General features: G+C 45.9%; 2 protein-coding genes across 21 annotated transcripts; both read right to left on the reverse strand.

The window, feature by feature from the left end:
- Positions 1-552: 552 nt before the first annotated feature.
- LOC138632227 (uncharacterized) lies at positions 553-3147 on the reverse strand. 20 transcript variants are annotated; one of them, XM_069717614.1, is made up of 4 exons: positions 3057-3147; positions 2793-3003; positions 2664-2716; positions 553-2553 (listed from the first exon to the last, which is right to left on the reverse strand). In XM_069717614.1, exons 1-4 carry the CDS (start codon positions 3145-3147, stop codon positions 2510-2512), a joined length of 399 nt encoding a protein of 132 aa, XP_069573715.1. In that variant the 3' UTR covers positions 553-2509. The 20 variants fall into 20 exon arrangements, with proteins under 20 accessions (XP_069573715.1, XP_069573703.1, XP_069573705.1 ...); XM_069717602.1 differs by having other exon boundaries at positions 553-2569; positions 2672-2729; positions 2769-3003; XM_069717604.1 differs by having other exon boundaries at positions 553-2561; positions 2664-2729; positions 2769-3003.
- Positions 3060-19509, reverse strand: abca5 (ATP-binding cassette, sub-family A (ABC1), member 5). The gene is made up of 38 exons (XM_069717571.1): positions 19384-19509; positions 17018-17187; positions 16730-16916; positions 16441-16614; positions 16071-16168; positions 15761-15987; positions 15538-15679; positions 14761-14949; positions 14342-14489; positions 14059-14236; positions 13745-13803; positions 13221-13507; positions 12395-12514; positions 12025-12163; positions 11337-11427; positions 11020-11159; positions 10639-10758; positions 10353-10554; positions 10018-10184; positions 9638-9765; positions 9412-9549; positions 9220-9333; positions 8497-8667; positions 8297-8410; positions 8036-8173; positions 7274-7342; positions 7090-7181; positions 6336-6459; positions 6129-6246; positions 5912-6003; positions 5461-5636; positions 5182-5257; positions 4868-4962; positions 4612-4731; positions 4373-4525; positions 4063-4142; positions 3886-3941; positions 3060-3661 (listed from the first exon to the last, which is right to left on the reverse strand). The coding sequence occupies exons 1-38, from the start codon at positions 19394-19396 to the stop codon at positions 3521-3523; spliced, it is 5046 nt and encodes a 1681-aa protein (XP_069573672.1). The 5' UTR covers positions 19397-19509; the 3' UTR covers positions 3060-3520.
- Positions 19510-19540: the final 31 nt, after the last annotated feature.

Raw genomic sequence — 19540 nt, forward strand, 5'->3', positions numbered from 1 at the left:
ATATACTTAAAGTCTCAAAAGTAAAAGTACACACTGTGCAGTTAATGCACCCCTTTTGTGTGTTATGTGTTGTTTTGGGATGAATTTGGCTGCTGCATTAATGTACACCTTACTGACATAGTTATTTAAGATTCTGCTTAATTTAATCACTTTATGTGAGATAAAACTTCATTAATCCTATCCTGCATTTTATATTCAAGATCAACAGGAACTTATAAATTCCCATAGAAGAAAAAAACATGAGACAAGATAAGACTAATTACAATGAAGTAAAAATGAAAGGAAAATAGACAATAAAGATTAAATGGAAATGAAAATGTAACTACGATGGAAATGTTTTATTAATATTTGTATACATGTCAAACTGATGAGGTTCCTCTCTGCTGTGAGCATTTTAATGTTATAAATTAATATGAACAGTCATGTGTTATCCAGATTGTTAATAAGTGTGTTTTCTACTTCTGGAGTGTCAAATTGAATAATTTCAGACGGAACTGAGCTTCTGGCTTCTGTTAATCGAGTGACGTCACTGAAACAAAAGAGGCCGAGGACTAAGTCGGATTAACGTTTATTCATGAAAAGGTCGTGTAGAGACCAAAAGAGTTCATTAATGACGAGCGTCCGTTGGGACGTGGGGGGAGGGGAAGGGGGGGGGGGGGTGACACACGAGGAAAATACAGCACACAGCTAAACCACAGTCCTTAAAAAATAAAATCAGTGCACAGATAATCTTACAAAGATTGCATAATATAAAGAAAGGTTATAAAAATTTCCCAGAAATAGTGCAAATTTGACCACCACCAGGAAAATAAAATGAAACCTGCTTCCACTTTCCAGAGACACAGAAGATTTTGGTTGTTTTTCTTTCGTGTGAAATATTCCCAACTCGACGTGACGTGTTTCTGTTCTGGAAGCAGGAAGTAAAGAAGTGCAAAACAAAGCAGATGTTTTTTTTCTGGATGGCTACATGTCACTGAAATCATCAAACCCACAGAACACACATGAACGTGGGAGGAAAAATCTGCAAACAAATCTCCTACATTGCACTTGGGAAAATGAATATAAAAAGACAAAATACGTATGGTAGTGTACATGCGACGCTCCAAAAACAACTCGTAGATGCTCACGGCATGTTCAACTTAAAGCAGTGTTTGTTCTGTGTGGTTTTTCTTTTTGAGGGGAACACGGCTACAAGTGTGCAACAAAATATCGACAAGGTTTCAAGAGTCTTCACATTTTAAAGGACATAAAACACCCACGAGAACTCCGACTCAGGCTCTCAAGTAAAAGAAGATTTAAATCTTTAGTGTCAGTAACGTCTGCAGTGCATCGTCAAAATAAGACTCCCACTCTTAAAATCAGCTCTTCCTCACGTCTGTGAATGACGAGTGGAAGCTACCGCATAAAAACATGAAGGTAACACATCCCTGACACCTCGTGTGAGAGTGAAAAACCCACAACTACCTAGTGTTTCGACAGAAAATAAACAGCTCAAACGTCTATCAAACCTTTAGATCGTCTTTAAAAATCAATGAAAGATGCTGATCTGTTCTGCAGAGGTGGACGACTCGACCTGTCATACGATCGCTGCGACACGCACCTCCTCTGTGGAGCTTCTAATGTCGACCTCTGTTGTCCGTTAACAAAATAAAAGTCAGGTCTTTAAATTCCCTTTTTAACGAACGTCCTCTCACCTGAATGTCATGAAGAAAAATTACAATTTATCGGCTTGCTGAAAGGTATTGCACCAACAACGCACCTGACTTGTACAAATACGGAACTATGCAGAGACAGTCGCAGTTTACACACACACACACACACACACACACACACACACACACACACACACACACACACACACACACACACACACACACACACACACACACACACACACACACACACAGCTGCGTGATTAAAGTGGCACCAAAGTGAAACCGAGTGACGACGGGAGTCTCGGAGTTACAAACCCTCCTCTCGGCGGACGCCCAACGTACATTCAAAGATCTGAGATCAAAAAGTCCTCGTTTAAAAAAAATAAAATTAAAAAAACCCGACAGAGAGGAAGACAACGTTCCAACAGGCCCCGTCTGCACCTGAACGCACCGTCAGCTAACGTCTGACGTGGGCGGTGTGCTACATGTACTGTACGTGCATATTCTACATTACGTTCCCCAGCAACGGGGTTCGACTTCAACCTGCAGCGACGAAGGCAAAACATCATCCAATCCAGAAACAAACAAAAACTAAAAAAAAACCTCGTTCCAACATCCGTCTGCCAGTTTAAATGAATGCACCTGAACCGCTGGTCCCGGAGGACGTGGAGGTTCAAATGTGGACGTTACGATGTGCATGCTGGTGTAAGATGAGGAGAAGATGACTCTCTTCTTCAGTTCTTCTGTTTGTCTAAAAACGGTGGAGAGACGAAGCATCTCTCCTCCAGCGCCGCCCCACGTCAACCACACAACTATTAATGCTACAAAAAAACAAAATAAAAGTATTGTCCGTGTCAATGTGTGAGGAGGTGAGGAGGTGTGGAGGTGAGGAGGTGTGGTGAGGAGGTGAGGAGGTGTGGTGAGGAGGTGAGGAGGTGTGGTGAGGAGGTGAGGAGGTGTGGTGAGGAGGTGAGGAGGTGTGGTGAGGAGGTGAGGAGGTGTGGAGAGGAGGTGAGGAGGTGTGGTGAGGAGGTGAGGAGGTGTGGAGGGGTGGAGGTGTGGTGAGGTGGTGAGGTGTGGTGAGGAGGTGAGGAGGTGTGGAGGGGTGAGGAGGTGTGGGTGAGGAGGTGTGGTGAGGAGGTGAGGAGGTGTGGAGGTGTGGTGAGGAGGTGAGGAGGTGTGGTGAGGAGGTGAGGAGGTGGTGAGGAGGTGAGGAGGTGTGGTGAGGAGGTGTGGTGAGGAGGTGAGGAGGTGTGGTGAGGAGGAGGTGTGGAGGTGTGGTGAGGAGGTGTGGTGAGGAGGTGTGGTGAGGAGGTGTGGTGAGGAGGTGAGGAGGTGTGGAGGTGTGGTGAGGAGGTGGTGGAGGTGTGGTGAGGAGGTGTGGTGAGGAGGTGTGGTGAGGAGGTGAGGAGGTGAGGAGGTGTGCTGCTTTGGTTACGATCATGGATGGATCCCGGTTTCTGGTAGTGCTTTTGAAAAAACAAAAAAACATTTTCACAACCACGACAAAAAAAAACAAAAAAACACCTGAAGAGACGAGGAAACACGCCGACGGTGCTCCGGTGGAGAAGATGCAGGAATATCAGGTTATTTATAGGGTTGTTGTCCCCCCGTGTACTGACTCCCTGTGGAGATAAAAAGAAAAACCACCGTCGGAAAAAGGAGTTGTTGTGGAGAAAGAGCACCGGCCCCCCGCGGTCAGTGCGAAAAAACACAGAGCACCAGTGGAGGAGGGTCACACACACACATGCACGCCTCGGACCCACAAGGAGGAGGCCGCCGCCCGGAGTCCCTGTTGGAGGGGGACGGCCGGCGCGGAGCCCCTCAGACGCCGACGTCGGTCCCGGCCGCCTCTCGGGCCGACCTCACAGCTGGTGCACGATGCTGTCCGGGTAGTTGACGGAGACGGGCCCGTCCTGACGCAGCCGCTGCCACTGGAAGGTGGTGCTGAGGGAGCCCGGCTCGTCCTCCTCGTTCTCCTGCTCCTTGGCGAACTCCATGAACACCTGGGAGGACGAAGGACACGCGACGTCATACGACATATTGATCACTGGAGGACAAAAAAATTAAAAAGATTTCCAAGCTAATGTCCACCGGCAGGTGACAGGAAATAATAAAACAGTCTCTACTGCAGCAGATCAAATCTCAAAGTGATGCTTTGAAATGACGAACTGATCGTTCCAGGACTGATTTGACTGGTTTAGAGTGACTCGGTTCTTTAACCACCTACCTGCTCCAAAGTGGACTGAGAGAAGTTGTACTCCTCAAAGTTGAATGTTCGCTTTGCTGAAGACAAACAGAGACAGAAGAGGAAGAATGACAGTGAACGGGTCACCGTGTGTGTGTGTGTGTGTGTGTGTGTGTGTGTGTGTGTGTGTGTGTGTGTGTGTGTGTGTGTGTGTCTCACCCCTCTCCAGCTGATAGAAAGACTTGGCCAGTGACTTGACGTCCTCCATGGGGATCTTGTAAACCATCAGAGTAGCGAAGCTGCACAGGAAAACAGCAGAATTAGACAGAATTGAAAGTTTCCACACAAAATTATGAATCACGCATCTATTCCATTTTAAATGAGCTTTTATTTTGAAGGATATGCATTTTTCTGGTGTTCAATTTCTACATTTCCCTTTGAAGATTCAGATTAAAGAGAAATCTAAATATATTATTTATACACTTAACTTTAAAAGTAAAATTTGGTCCCAGAACGTGTCGGGTCTCACCTCTCCTGCCGGGCAGCGTGCGGGAAGATTCGCAGGATCTCCTTGTGCAGCAGCGCCACCTGCTGGAGCCCCGTCAGCTCCTCCCGAAGCTTCACCTCCAGACTGTAACCTCGACCGTACTTCCCTTTGAGATGTTGGATGGAGCCGATGCACCTGTTGGAGACACGCGGTCGGAGCATGAGCGGGCGGTAACCGGCGATTCAGAAACCTGGGACATGATGGAAGACGCGAGCGCCGACCTGAGCTGGCCTGAAACCATGATGGCGACGCGGTCGCACACGGCCTCCGCCTCCTCCATGTAGTGTGTGGTGAGGATGGCGCCCCGCTGATGGTTCTTGAACGCAGCACGAATGGCCCTCCTACACGAAGACCGAGACAAGTTAGAGAAACGGACAAGAATCCACCCGAGTTACTGTAATTATCCTGACGTGAAACATGAATTATTTCAGGATCCGAGGTGGATGGATGGTTCCCGTCTTGGAAATATAATCTCACCACATGCGCTGTTTAGATTTAGGATCCATCCCCGATGACGGTTCGTCCAGTAAGACGATCTGAGGATTCCCGATCATGCTCAAGGCAAAGCACAGCTGGAAACACAAAAACATTCATCTGTAATACACGAGGTCTGGATGAAATACTCGTAATGACAAAGATTTAAGCTGCCTGAGACGTTTCAGTCGTTCAGGTTGAAAGATGTTTGAGAAATGGATTTAAGAACTGACGGTTTCTACAGAAAGTTCTTCTGTGAAGAATCGGGCAGAACTTCAAACGTGTTGACGGTAAAATGTCAGCTGACGTGTCCTCACCTTGCGTTTGAGTCCCGCTGAGAGGCTCTTGGCTTGTTTGTTCACGTGGTCCTTCAGCTCCAGAGCGTTCACCACACTGTCAACAACAACAACAACAACAACTGTCAACAGCTTTTAAATAGATCCCCTAAAACTTCATTTTTCATCTAATTTAGTTCCCTTTTTAAATCTGCGACTGTCCGCGGTGCCGTATTTGGATCGAGTTGCTCTTTTTGAGTAGAACAAAAACAAAGCAGTGGCGACGGTGCGACGGTCTCTGTGAAGGAGACGGACACTGACCGCTTGATGATCCCCGGGACGTCCTGTCCCTTCAGACCCTTGACGGCAGCGTAGATCTCCAGATGTTCCTGCAGGGTGATCCGCGGCCACAGAGGGTTCACCTGAGGACAGTAGCCCACGTGCTCCAGAGGGTTGTCCACTGGAGAAAACTCAGTGCTGTAGTCCCCCATCAGCACCTGGAAAACAACAACAACAACAACAACAACCACAGCTTGTTATTCTGGGTTCTAGCTGGCAGAAAAAACTACTTTATTTTAGCGGACAGGATTTTTATGAACACATTTTAAACCAAAACCAATGAATATTCCAAAGTTTTCCAAAACATTTTGTTACTTCCAAACTGTCTCCGGGCCTTTTTATTTCATGACCTTTCCAGGAAACCCTGAAGGTCATCACAGGTTATATTTTTAGGATATATGAGTAAAACATGCAGGAAGCTTGAGTTCTGTACCTGGCCTGCAGTCGGGTCCGTGTCCCCCGACAACATGTGCATGATGGTGCTCTTTCCGGCTCCATTGGGGCCCAACAGTCCCAGAACTTCCCCTGAACGAAACGGCAGGGTTTTTTTTTTAACTTAAAATGAACTGACTGAAAGCTGGACTTTTATTACAAGATTCCTCACAGATTTCTCTAATAATCAAAATGTACTTTGAAAAGACTGAAGGTACCTTTGCGGACACAGAATGAGATGTTCTTGGTGGCCACCTTCCTCGTCTTGCTGAATGAAAACCCTTCTCGCCGGCCCTTGTACTGCTTCCTCAGGTTACTCACCACCACCACGGCTTTCTGAACCGACACAGACGCACAGATTCAGCTTGTAAAATGTAAAAGATGCAGATCTGGATCATCTGCAGAGAAACTAAAAGATTCCTCACATCTTCACAGGACTGACAGGTGAGCGCCTCCTTCACTCGGGCCTTCTCCATCCGGACGTCCTCGTCTTCGTTCAGACCTTCCTCCGGGTTCCTCTCCACTTTGGGCTTCGACTTGGACGAGATCCTGTGAAGAACATGTTCATATTATCATCATTATTATTATTGTTGTTATGAATTAGCCACTTCCTGCAGCAGCAACCGGTATTTAATGCTTAATAATTTGACAACATAAATTACTTCATTTCTTTGTCTGCATGAAAATATCGGACTATAAATACATAATGGTTGTTTATATATATATATATATATATATAAAAATTATTATGTAATGAAACATTTTATTGTCATATTTATTGTCTCTCCACTCCTGGATGTGTGTAAACAGTTCGAGGACTTTTCTGCACACCGTCTCACTTACTGCTGAAATATTTATGAAACATAAATGACCTTGAATTGTAAAATTCATGATGTAACAGCAGTTAAATCCTCAGCTTATATGTTCTAATAATTTTGAAACCTCCGTTTGCACAACATGGAATTTAGTTTTAGTCGATAAGCAGCTTGTTTTCTCTGACAAACTGCAGAGAGCAGTTGAAGTTTTTAATCTCAATATAAAGTTTCAGGAACCACAATAATCTTTCCATCATTACGCGAAAGACTCGTCTCGGTCGTTTAGAAATGTGAAGATATTTTAAGATGTAAATGTACCAAGGCTTCCTGTAATCAGAGTTTTGACCTGAAATGTGATCGTCACCTGCAGAACTGATCGTTTTTCATGGTCCTCCCTCCGTAATGGATCTCCAGCCAGCGAAGCACAAAGAGCAGCATGATGCACTGGAGGTAGGGCTGAAGAACCGGACACACACCACGGTTAAACACACTTCTGTCATCAGCTCATTCATGTTTTTAAACCAAATTAGTCCAAATGAGACACGTACGGCTACGATTGAGATCAGCAGGTTCTTCCACAGGAAGTTCTCCTCATCGAGAGACGGGAGGAAGGTCGCCTGGAGACAAAGGAGAAACAACAGCGAGGTGAGTCGGTGTCTAAAACTCTCCTCACAAATGTACTTTAATCAATCTTTCTCAAACACTTCACTGGATTTACAATATTCTAAGCAGATTTTTTTATTTCTACAAATAATTAAAGAAAAAAGTAGTGTCTGGATTAGTCAGTAATAACTTCTGAAATAAATATTTGTCTCTTAAGGTGCTGGATGTTCCACTTTGTTCACCTGCTGGTCTTCAAAAATGCTGATTTTTGAGGCCTAATATCTAATTAATAGGTAGGTAGGTAGGTATGGTAGGTAGTAATGTAGGTAATGATGCAACTATTTTCAGAAGGAACACCAGAAAACCAACAGGAAGCACGGAATTTAGCTAATGACAACATAATGACTGGTGGAAAATATTTTATGACTGTATTTGATGAGAGAAGTTGAATGGGAGTCTATGGAGCCGGAGGCTTTTTAGAGCCGACCTCTGGTGGCACTCGCTGGTATTGCAGCTGAAGGCACTTCTGCATCGGCCTCATTTATCAGACTCTGAAGCTACGAACACTTTTATATCCAGTCTGTTGGTGTGACTGAAACCCAAAAGTCTTGCAGGTGAAATATGTAACCATCACAATCAAATTAAAGTCAGAGTTACTGATAAACCAGCTACCTTCAAACAGCCGCCGTGCTGCTGTGAGCTCCTACCTTGGTGATGCAGTTGAGGCAGCCCATGAGCGGGTACAGAGGGTTGAAGAGACACAGGGCGTTGTGGAGGTTCCTCGTCAGTCCGGGGTTGTCGTTGACGAATGACAGCTGAACCACAGAGGCCGACACCACACACACCTGACACACAGGTTGGACATTTAGCAATCAAAGCACCTTTCATGTGAATTAATTAAACTGTTTTGCAGCCACGGGAGGAAGAAGAAGAAGCTGAATCTGGATAAAGAAGGCTTCCTGTCTCACCATCATGGAGATGACGGAGAAGAAGTCCCTGTTGCTCTGGACTCGGGCGAAGCCAAAAGAAAACACGTAGGTGAAGAGGATCATGGCCGGGCCGAAGCCGACAGTGCAGAGGACCTGTGAGAGGGCAGAGGAGGCGTCGTGAGAAGAGACACGTCGTTCTGTATCAGGCATCATACGGACCGTGAGGCAGCTGCACGGACCACAGAGGTGAGGTTGCTGGAGGTCAGCAGGTTCCCGGTGTGGAAGGAGAAAAGGATGATGGTCATACAGGACAGGATGAGATAGTAGAAGGGGATGTCCACCACCGCCTGGCCGCACCAGTACGCCGACGGGACCAGACCGGAGATACGCAGCGTAGAGCGACACTTGATCTAAAGAGGACCAAAAAGAAAAGTCAGCACAGACGGATATGTTCAATATCTAATATCATATTGTATTAATATCAGGGCAGTGACGAGACAGCGAACAATAGGAAGACAATCTGCTCCCTGATGGCAACGTGGTCTAACAGCCTGTTCAGATGTGATATTAACATGCGTCTCGTGTGACCCTCATTGCTCAAAATGCAAACGAATATGTAAATAAACAAGTAAATAACCACATAAACACGTACAGACACATGGAGAGGAACCAAAACAACAGGAAGTTCATAAAATGAGGCTCAGTTCAACGGACCGGCATTTATGATGTATTTCACGCTAGTAAATATCTGAAGACTCGAGTCTGTAATTCACAACCTGAACCGTCAGGCCTGACCTGATCACGCCACTGCACATGTTTTCTTCGGAGTGCTAAAAGAACGTCTCGGACCACCTCTGAATGTGGTCTAAGTAATAATATGATAGTAATAATATTTCTTCTTTGTGTTATAAATCCTTTGATTAAACTGTAATGAATCACAATCTCTGCGTGGACGTGGTTACCTCTCGGTCTCGAGTGTGGTCCATTGCAAAATAAGCGGGCATCCCGGCCGCCAGCATCCCCAGTATGATTGCCTCGATGTAGACCAGAGCATAGGACGTGGCGTCGGGGATTTGCTGGAGGAGTCAAAGAGTTTAACATCTTTAAATATCATGTTTGAGTTTGTAGATTTAAGAAGTGACTCAGAGACTCACATAGTCGAAGGGTTTGGTCCAGGTCCGGATGTGTCCGGTACCATTCAGCCCTCTAAGGAGAGCGTTGCTCAGTATATTGACCGCCATGGGCAACGAGTGCACTGTGGTGCTGTTGAATGCAACGCTGTATCTGAAACCCTGTTGGCAACACAGCAGAGAAGGACAAAGGTCAATATTTCATCAGGTGTCAAGAATTAAAATTCAATCTGTGGGACATGAGAGGCACCTTGCTGGATCCGGTTACGTTGATGGCGGCGCTGTGCGGCGCTGCAGACATGTAGTCGCTGTGTTTCATCATTTCCACATTGATATCCTGAGATTCCAGGTTGTGGATGAAGTCAGAAATATCAGAGCCTGTGGGCAAAAGAAAACTCAGAAAACTGCTGCCTAACGAGGATTCAGATCATCGTCTTCGAGGAGGAAGGTCAGAATTACACCCACGGGACATTTAGCATTGACTGTGGTCTCCTGTGTACAGCATCACAATATTTACAGCATTTGACAGAAAGATGATCCCAAGTCTCATTCATGAAAAAAAATAAAACACAACTGTTGAACGGCTCACATCAGCTCACGAAACAAAATGAAATCTTCTGGAGGACTCACCGGAGGAGTTCTGGACCAGGAGACTGGTGGCGTATCGCCGCGGCGACTGGTTCCTCTTCAGCAGGTAGATGGGTAAAAACTGTCGGTCCGGCGAGTGAATCTGGATGTTTCCTGTTGCCAGAGAGAGGACGAGGACCGCGGCCACGAACACCAGGAACAGAGCCAGACTGCAGGAGGAGCACACGCATTTTATTTGGAAAAGATTTTGCTTTTTTTTGTAATATATTTTTTTTTTAATAAAACTTGGTTTGTCCGATTTTGTTTCCTCCTTTAGGGTTTGTTTAAAATGTTCTGTGCATTTTTTCCCCACTGAATCAAAGAAGAGCTGCACTCACGTGTAAATGAAGGCCTTCCTCTCCCGGCGCATGTTGAGCATGTGCAGCCAGGCCACGGTGCTGAACTGCTGCCTCCACAGGGCGTGACCGGACACCACGTCCGACTTGCTGTCCGAGAAGGTGAGCAGCCGCTGGTCGGTGTCGTCCAGGGAGGCGTTGTCGCACTCGTCCTCCGCCTGCTCTCGGTTGAACACGCTGTAGTCTGCAGACACCGAAACGGGCGATGACGAGAGCACCTTGGGATTGTGTTACTCTTAAAATACACCACTTTAAGTAATGCACTCACCAGCTTGGTCCACCTCGGCCTCCGCCTCCAAACGGAGAAAAACATCCTCCAGTGTTGTCATGGAAACCCCGTAGTTTATTACTCCCAGATCGGGCTGAGAGTCGAGCTCGGAGAAAAGGCCTGCGAGAGACAAACGAATTACAGCTCGAAGCTTCGGCTGCTTTCTTCCAGCCAGAGATGAGTCATGACGTGAAATCTGCTTTTTAAGATTTGTTCTGCAGGATTGAAATAACAACGAGGAAGTTATGTAAAAGACTTTTTAAACATCACTTGAGAATATCTGAAGGAGCTGGAAATGTGTAGGATTTTACCAACGGAGAGTTAAACCCTCTAAAAAGTGGAAAGACTTCAGCTGCTTCTCTCACGTCTCTGTGATCTGACCTGGAAATGTGTCCATGCTCTCCAACGGCAGCGTGAACGTCAGCTCTGCCTCGTGCTGCCGGGACAGCTTCGCTTTGGAGACGTGCTGTTTGACCAGAGACGTGACCCTTTCAGCGTCACACCGCTCACTGATGGACATCCTGCAGAGGAGGGAAAAATACATCGACAGCTAGTTAAATAGAAACCGATGTGGTTAATAGGATGAAGAAATCACAGAGACACCAGTATTCTTTTTGTAGTTTTTAGGCTTTTGTAGAATTCGAGCCTACATTTCTATTTTAAATCAGTCTTCGTATTAAACGGTTGACCAAACTTGCCTGAGATGATAACCGACACCACACTTGATCTTTAGAAACATGGAAGAGCCGACACATTTCAGCTGTCCCTGAGAGATCACCGCTTTGCGATCTGGAAAAGAAAGAATCTGTTGTTACACATCCGACCAGCACATCTGGAAAATTTGGTTTGCAGAACGTCCCCGCTACTTGCCACAGAACTGAATGTAAAACAGGTGTAAAAAAAAACAACAGAACTTTTGGTGCAGTATGTCGGATTGTTTTCTCTCAAAAGAGGCGTGGCTAATAAGAGCCTCCTGACTGGATGACATGTTGGCGGTCTGATGTTTACGTTGACCGATAACAGCAGATCAAACAGAATTAAGGAACCAATTTCATGCTTTCTTTATATTTATAACCTAAAGTTGTTTATTTAATAGTTCTGACAGCAGAATTTCATTTAAAAGTTAAAGAGTAAACCTTAAATCTCTCAGACTTGTTTATTCCAAACACTGAAATAAATAAACATTAAAGCGACGTGTCGGATGCACATAATCCTTTAATCCTTTAAATATTTAAGCAAACTAAAGTGAAATTAATTCAAAGTATTAAAAGGAAGCTCCTCTTTGACCCTTTTAACTCTCCGCCTGTGATGACATCTGCCTGATGGGTTTGGTGTCTGTCTGTCTGTCAGTCAGTGTGTTACATAACAGGGAGAGTTCATGCCTACCAGCTAGGATGTCTGCCTCGTCCATGTAGTGCGTGCTGAGCACCGTGACTCTGCCGGCCCGCCGGCTCTTCAGCAGAGACCAGACCTGGTGCCGGGAGCAGGGGTCCATGCCGGCCGTGGGCTCGTCCAGGAGCAGGATCTAACGGAAACAGAGCACACCGATCAGCACGGCTACACGCTGATGTTATCCAGCTGCTGCACAGAAACTCAGTCTCTCTCTCTCTCTCTCTCTCTCTCTCTCACACACACACACACACACACACACACACACACACACACACACACACACACACACACACACACACACACAAACAAACAAACAAACTAAAGGGTATCATCAGCGCCGAGAGCTCCGGCCCATTTCAGGTACCTTTGGATCTCCCAGGATGGCGATGCCCACTGACAGCTTCCTCTTCTGGCCTCCGCTCAGGTTCTTGGCCTGAGCCGTCATGATCTTCTCCAGGTCCAGATCCTTCAGCACTTTGGTGACCTGTCAGAGACACAGAATCAGACTCACACTTTATTTTTAAATGAACAGACGCTTTTTGCATCTGATGATATCTGAAATATAAAAGCTTTAGATTGCAAAGCTCCTATTTTCCCACCTTATTCACTGATTTGTAACGATGTCGTGGACTAAACTCGTAATTAATTCTGACGTAACTTGAAAGCAAGAAAACATTTCACACCAGATAAATTCGGCCTTCTTTCACCACATGATATCTGCAGTATTTAAGACCACGATGATGAACTTTAACACATTTTATTTACTAAATGTAAACCCCTTAAGTAAAACAAATTTTTACTCAAAGAGGAATAACGTTAATACCGTAGACAGATTATTTATTGGACTATAATTCGCTAACTACATGTTATTTTAGTTATCACAGCTAGAAATACTTCCTCCCACAAACTTTAAGCCAAAGAAAGAAACAAAATAATAGAAGAAGAACAGTTTTTTTCTCAAAATACTTTGTGCATCACTTCTCCTTGTCCACTGTTTGAACATCTAGAATTCCTGCTGGAATGCCACATGACAGGACATCCGGTCTGGAGGTCATGTGGCCAGAAAAGATTTTAAATCCCGAGGACACGAAACATAAATCTCTTCTGCTGTCTGCGGTATTTTTTAGAGACCTAAAAGTAATTTAAAAGGCTTTAACTTTCATAAATTAAACTAATATTTTTAACATTACCTCGGCGTCGATGTCCGCCGGCGGGATCCCTTTGATGGCAGCGAAGATCCTGAGGTGCTCCTCCACGGTGAGCACGTCAAAGATGATGTTGAACTGAGGGCAGACTCCCACCAGCTGCTTCATCTCCGACCCGTCCGCGATCTCGGCCACCGGGGAGCCGTAGATGGTGGCCGTGCCGTTCGTGGGCGGGCAGATGCCGCACAGGATGTTCATGAGCGTGGACTTCCCGGCCCCGCTGTGTCCCAGCAGGGCGGTGATCTGGCCCTCGTAGATGTCGAACGTCAGGCCTGGGGAGGGGAGGGCGAAGAGACGTCATAAAAACACAGTGAGGGGGGCAGAACAAAACATGATTTCAACACTTCATTACAGTTTTAAAAAAAAAAAAAAAAAATGAAAACAGCAGATTTTTAAAAACATTTGTCTTTTTCTCCAAATGGACCAACAGACATTAAAACACTAAAGGATGCAAAAGAATGCTCAAAACATCAAACTGGCCTGGACACAGTGGGAAGCCTCTGACTCACCTCTCAGAGCCTCCACAACGTTGTCCTTCTCTTTGTACACTTTCCGGATGTTGTTGATGCTGCCGGAGGAGCAGGCGAGCGGTGAAGGAGAAAATTAAAAAGAAACAAAAGAGAGAAGTGTAAACACGGCGGCGGATTCAGAGTGAAGAGCAGAGTCTCCTCTTACAGGCTGCACGTCTTCATCACTGGAAAACCTCTTGACTCTGAATGTATACTTCAGACTTTGTGTGGGAATTCAACACATTGAAGTGAAATTACCAAAAACATTCAATGTAGTCCTAATCAGACATTCATAAGCAGGTCTGGACTTTTACCGGATGGCTTCTTTCCCTCTGAACTCGGGGGAAACGGGCTCGATACACTCGTCGCCATCAGGAGCGCCGTTCACCTCCGCTTCGTACACCGAGCTCACTTCAACGTAGCGCTTTCTCCGTTTGGACCAATAGGACGGCTTCAGGAAGTACACCAAGGACCTCTTCATTCCAAACTCACCTGCGTAATCAGAAAGTGCGTCATGAGCACACGATAACACTCAAACCGTCATTGATTAGTGGTTAATATATTGAAGACAACAGAGGTTGTTTTTTTTGTACTTACCAGGAAGTACCTGGTCCAGGTAGATGGCCAACAGAAGGTAAAGGACACAGTCTATAATCAGCATGAGGAGCGGCACGTAGAGAGGATGAGGGCCGTTGGCCAGAGAGGAGAACACAGCTCCGTCTCCCTGCGCCTCCAGGTACACCACCTGAAACATTTATGACACACAGATGCAACAAATCGGTCGCTGTGGATCCCAACGAATCACCGTTCACATTTCAAACCAATCTGAACATTTTGGACAAAGAAATCTGCATAAAAAAAGGCTCATCGTCAGTTAATATGGACTTTGATGAAAGCACCAACAAGCTATGCAAACTATAATCAATAGAGAGATCTCTTGGCCATTGACATGTGTCATTAAACGTCATGTACTCCCAAAATGAGCACTGGATTGTGGGTAAGGGTGTGTCTGTAACCTGTGCAATCCCGATGGAGAAGGCGCTGGGGGAGAGCAGGCAGAGGAGCCAGACCAGCGGCTGAGGGAAGTCCTTCATCAGCACGGTGAACAGCGACAGGCAGCCGAACACCACCGTCAGCATGGAGCCCACCGTGCTGGCAAACTTGGGCTTCTTAAACAGCGGAGTCAACATGAAGGAGAAGAAGATCTGTGGAGGAAAAGAGGAGGATGAAAGGATATCGACGGAGAGAGGGTGAGACGATGAAGAGAGGAAGCTCACCACAGTAATTAAATTAACAATTTAAGGATAGAAGGAGCATCAGGTCAGGAGCAACCAGGTGGGTTTTCTTTGACGTTGGTGGGGGTCGTGTCACCGTGAATTCGTTCCCCAGAGTCAGACTGTCAACACAAAGTTCTACTGGGACCTTCCGAGGTCTTGTACAGTATATTTTGTTGTTTTGGGAAACTCTGGAAGAAATCACCTTCCAAGTAAAATCTCATTAAAATTGGACGTTAACCAGTAATTCAGAGTGACTTTCTTGTTAACGTCATCCTTTTTAGAGACGATCTCGAACGGTTACAAAGAAAACTCTTCACAGGTCTGTGAATTATCCGAACCGGAAAGAAACGCCGCTGTTTTTAAAATGTTATGAGCAACACAAAATAATTTTTCCACAAATTTCAGAGATCGTTGGCACAAACAACAAAAACTATCTATATGACTCGATACCATTCGGGTCCAAATGTGAATTGAGTGACGGGACCCTTTGAACAAATCCATCACCGCTCTACTCACAGATGATATTCCATAGAGGAAGATGAGGAAGAACACGACAAAGAAGTCACTGTTGGGGAACAGCGCCGTGAACGTGGAGATGACGGCCATCAGGATGGACATGGTGGTCACCAGGGCGGCGTACAGGAGGCCCCACGACAACCTGGAGAACAAGTACACTTCATATGAGCCACACATACACAGCGTCCGAAACTACAGACCCAGAACCGCTCCGTCTCCTCACCAGAACGCCGTGTCGTAGAGACCCATCATGGTCATGGTGTCCTTGAGGCGATGCTCCTTCTCAGCTGCCACGTTGACGATGAGGAAGGTGACGAAGGGCGTGAAGGCCAGGACCAGGTAGATGGAGATGAGGGCGTGGGGGAACTTCTGCACCTCCACGGAGCCCGGCTGACCCATCCTCACCACCTGCAGGTCCATCTCGCTCCACACCGAGCGCTTCGTCTGCATCTGCACACAAAACGTGGACCATCAGCAGACTGGAAGTAAAGATTATTTACACTGCAAACTATTTTTTGTCCGGCCCGTCTCACCTGGATGATGGCTGCGTCGATCAGAGACTGCAGGCGGATGAAGCCGGAGTACCAGTAGTTAGCAGCTCTGCAGTTCACCGAGCTGGTAAAGCAGTTGGCTGCAGAAGAACAAGAACAAGAACAGGCAACGACAACATGAAGCACATTTCAGCTCTGCAGGCTGATAGTCCCGCTTGTGTTTGTGTTACTGATTCTAAACTTGGTGGAAGATAAAGTGGAGGATTTAGGATTTGGACTACTTTAAAACGAGCTGAACCCACTTCAAATCAAATCTATAAAACATGAAAAATCTGCAGGTTAGGTGGAAACTCCGCCCCCCCAAAAATATTTGAAACCTCATGTAGAAAGGGGAAAATGAATCCTATTTCACCGATGGACTCGGTGTAATCGCTGGGGAGGGGCAGCTGGTTGTACGGGAAGCGGAGTCTGTAGGACGTGGCGGAGCTGTCCATGAACACCACGCCCACGTAGTTGGACGGCTCGTACAGGCTGGCGTTCTCCAGATCCTCCTCGCTGGTAAACGTATCCAGACGATCCCGTATGTCTGAAAAACAAGATTATCCCGTAAAAAAAAAAAAAAAAAAATCACCGTCATCTGACACAGAAGGACGCGGCAGCAGTGGACGTGAACCGTGACGCGTGTTGTGTTTGTGACTCACGCATCCCCTCGGCCACCTCCTCCATGATGTGGCTGGTGACGTTGGTGATCGGCGTGTAGCCCAGGCTCTGGATGATGTGGCTTTCGCGCTCCAGCTCCGTTGTGCTGATGCCTCCGTAGTAGACGTGAGGGTTGAGGGTGCTGATGAGGATCAGGATGCCCAACAGGAGCAGAGGGAGGATCAGCTCCTGCACGGACGCACACAGAAGCAGCTGCTCTCAAATCTATTCTACGGACACGACAAACGTATTAACTCGGATGTTTTTCCTATTTTCTCTGAGCTGAGCACCTGAAGGCTCTGCTGCTTGGTCCTCCATTTAATGAGCAGATTCTTGTAGAGGAGACTTCGGGTTTGGTGCCAGACTCCCGCGTCTCTTTTATAAACGGGCTGCATGCTGCCAGCATTCCTCATCTGGATGACGTACGGACGAGAAGTCGTCTCGCTGAAGCTGGCCTCAGCTGCAAGTCACAACAAGGGGCGGAGGAAATAATAAACAACAATGACGCAGTACTGCACTTAAGCACAAATATGAAGTACTTTACTTGAGTATTTCCATCTCATGCAGCTGTTCTTTGTGGAATATAGATCTGCTTAGTGCATATGAGGGCTCATATGTTGTACGCTAATACAATATAATTTGGGTTGTCTTCCACCTAAAAGTCATGTGTATTGATGTATTCTTTGTTGGTTGGTGGAGGTGGGGGTTGTCTTCCTTCGCCCCCTGGAGTCCTCCAGACAGCCATCTGATAATGCTTCAAAGAACAACAGTATGTGACCCCACAGGTTGCAGACCTCCTCCTGTGACCTTTTGGTTTGGCCAAGCAGTATCACTCACATTTACCTTTTGTCTACACCTTGGGATTGGTAGTGATGGTACGACCTATATGTAAGTAATATGATATGATATATATATATATGTGTTGTATTGTTGTGAACATAACCTAGCACAGAAGCACAAAATACATACTGACTGTAAGCATTGTAGAACACATGGCTTATGCAGGAACTTATTACGTCGGGGTCACAGTAGGGTGCAACTCACTATCAGATCAAAAGGGGGATGTGGTTCAAACGGAGGACAGTGGAAAAGTACTGAGACAAACATACTATGCAAATGTTCCCGCCACAGTAACGCCTCTTCCTATAGTATAAGTGTATGTGCCGGAAAGGGGGAAGTCAGACTCCAACAAAGAGACCTCAGGTTGATGTTGGGCTCTCCAAGATGTCTTGTAAACTACGCTTAATAAAAATCAACTAAAACCGGTAACTGCCTAAAGACTGCTTCTATCAACGGACTCGGGGAAAACAATTTGAGATACAACATCTTCCACTTCAATAAACCTCAGAGGTAAATCTTGTACATTTTACTCCACTACATTTTGTTTGACAGCTTCAGTTACTTTTAAGATGACAGCTTTGTTTATATCCTTTCTGTCCAACAAACATCCTGCATCTCCAAATGTTTCTGACCAATTGACGGATTAAATCAGGTTGGTTTTTTTCTGGTTTCTGGAGGATTTAGGTGCTGTAGTAGCGGCGGGCATTCATTACACTGCATTTTCATGTAATTATTTTTTTTTTTTAAATTTTTTTAAAGTAATAGATCGCCAACCAAACAACAAATGAGTCCAACACAACCTTTAGTGAAGGTGTCGGTTCAGGTTCTGTAAAACAAACAGCTTGTGTGCTTCACCTCAGTTTTATACATAAAACCTGTACAGCTTCCTTTATGGGGGGGGGGGGGGCTCTACTTTTTGAGCTAGATCATCTTAAATACCTTAATTTTTCTGAGCTTGTTGACTTTTTTTTAGAGAAAAAAACCAAACATATAATGATTTTACAGAATATGATGCTTCATTGCAGATGAACACAATCCCACTGATATTCATGGAGCTGCTTATTGCGTCACTTTCTGATGTTTCAAACGATTTAATGAGAAGATAATGAACCGATCATGAACCGATCATGAACCGATCATGAACCGATCACGAACCGATCACGAACCGATCATGAACCGATAATGAACCGATCATGAACCGATCATGAACCGATCATGAACCGATCATGAACCGATCATGAACCGATCATTTAATTGCAGACACACATATGATGCACCGCGATAACTGCAGCGCTTTCATGCATTTTTCTACAGTAATTGGATCGTAGATCACCGGACGGTTAACCGACAGGATCCCGGTGAATCGGTGACAGCTGCACTGTTACCGGTGAATCGGTGACAGCTGCACTGTTACCGGTGAATCGGTGACAGCTGCACTGTTACCGGTGAATCGGTGACAGCTGCACTGTTACCGGTGAAATCACGTTCATTAAAACAAAACGAACAGCTAGCTGACGCTAGCCTCCGAGCTAACCCGCTGGCTGACAGCGGACACACCGGCAGCCGGAATACAAACTAAATAGAAAGCGTTGTCTTTGTTGGTCTTTCTTCTCACACTGACTGAGAACAATAACAACAGAAAGTGCAGCTGAGAGCACTGGTCATCAAACGCGAGTCGCTAAAACAGGAACCGTTTCGTTTCCGGAGCTAACGCGCTGCCTGGCAACGTCAGCTGATGCGCACGAGCCACGACATCGAGCTAACAGGCTACAGCTAACCCAGCCGCTATCCCCGAGGACCACATGGAAACACTCACGTATGAAATACATTAAAGCATCTCCTTCCTCGGGTTGCGGTTTCACGGCCTTACATTACTGGACCCCCTCGGAACCAGCTCCTGGTTTCTGGCGTCGCTACTTCCTCCTGTCAAATTCTGCTCCCAGAAAAACTGTGACGTTCACCAATCAGAGCTG

Source organism: Brachyistius frenatus, unplaced genomic scaffold (genome assembly GCF_029030835.1).
Source record: "Brachyistius frenatus isolate BFR_SWC_R1_liver_20210118 unplaced genomic scaffold, ASM2903083v1 Contig_177, whole genome shotgun sequence".
NCBI lineage: Eukaryota > Metazoa > Chordata > Actinopteri > Embiotocidae > Brachyistius > Brachyistius frenatus.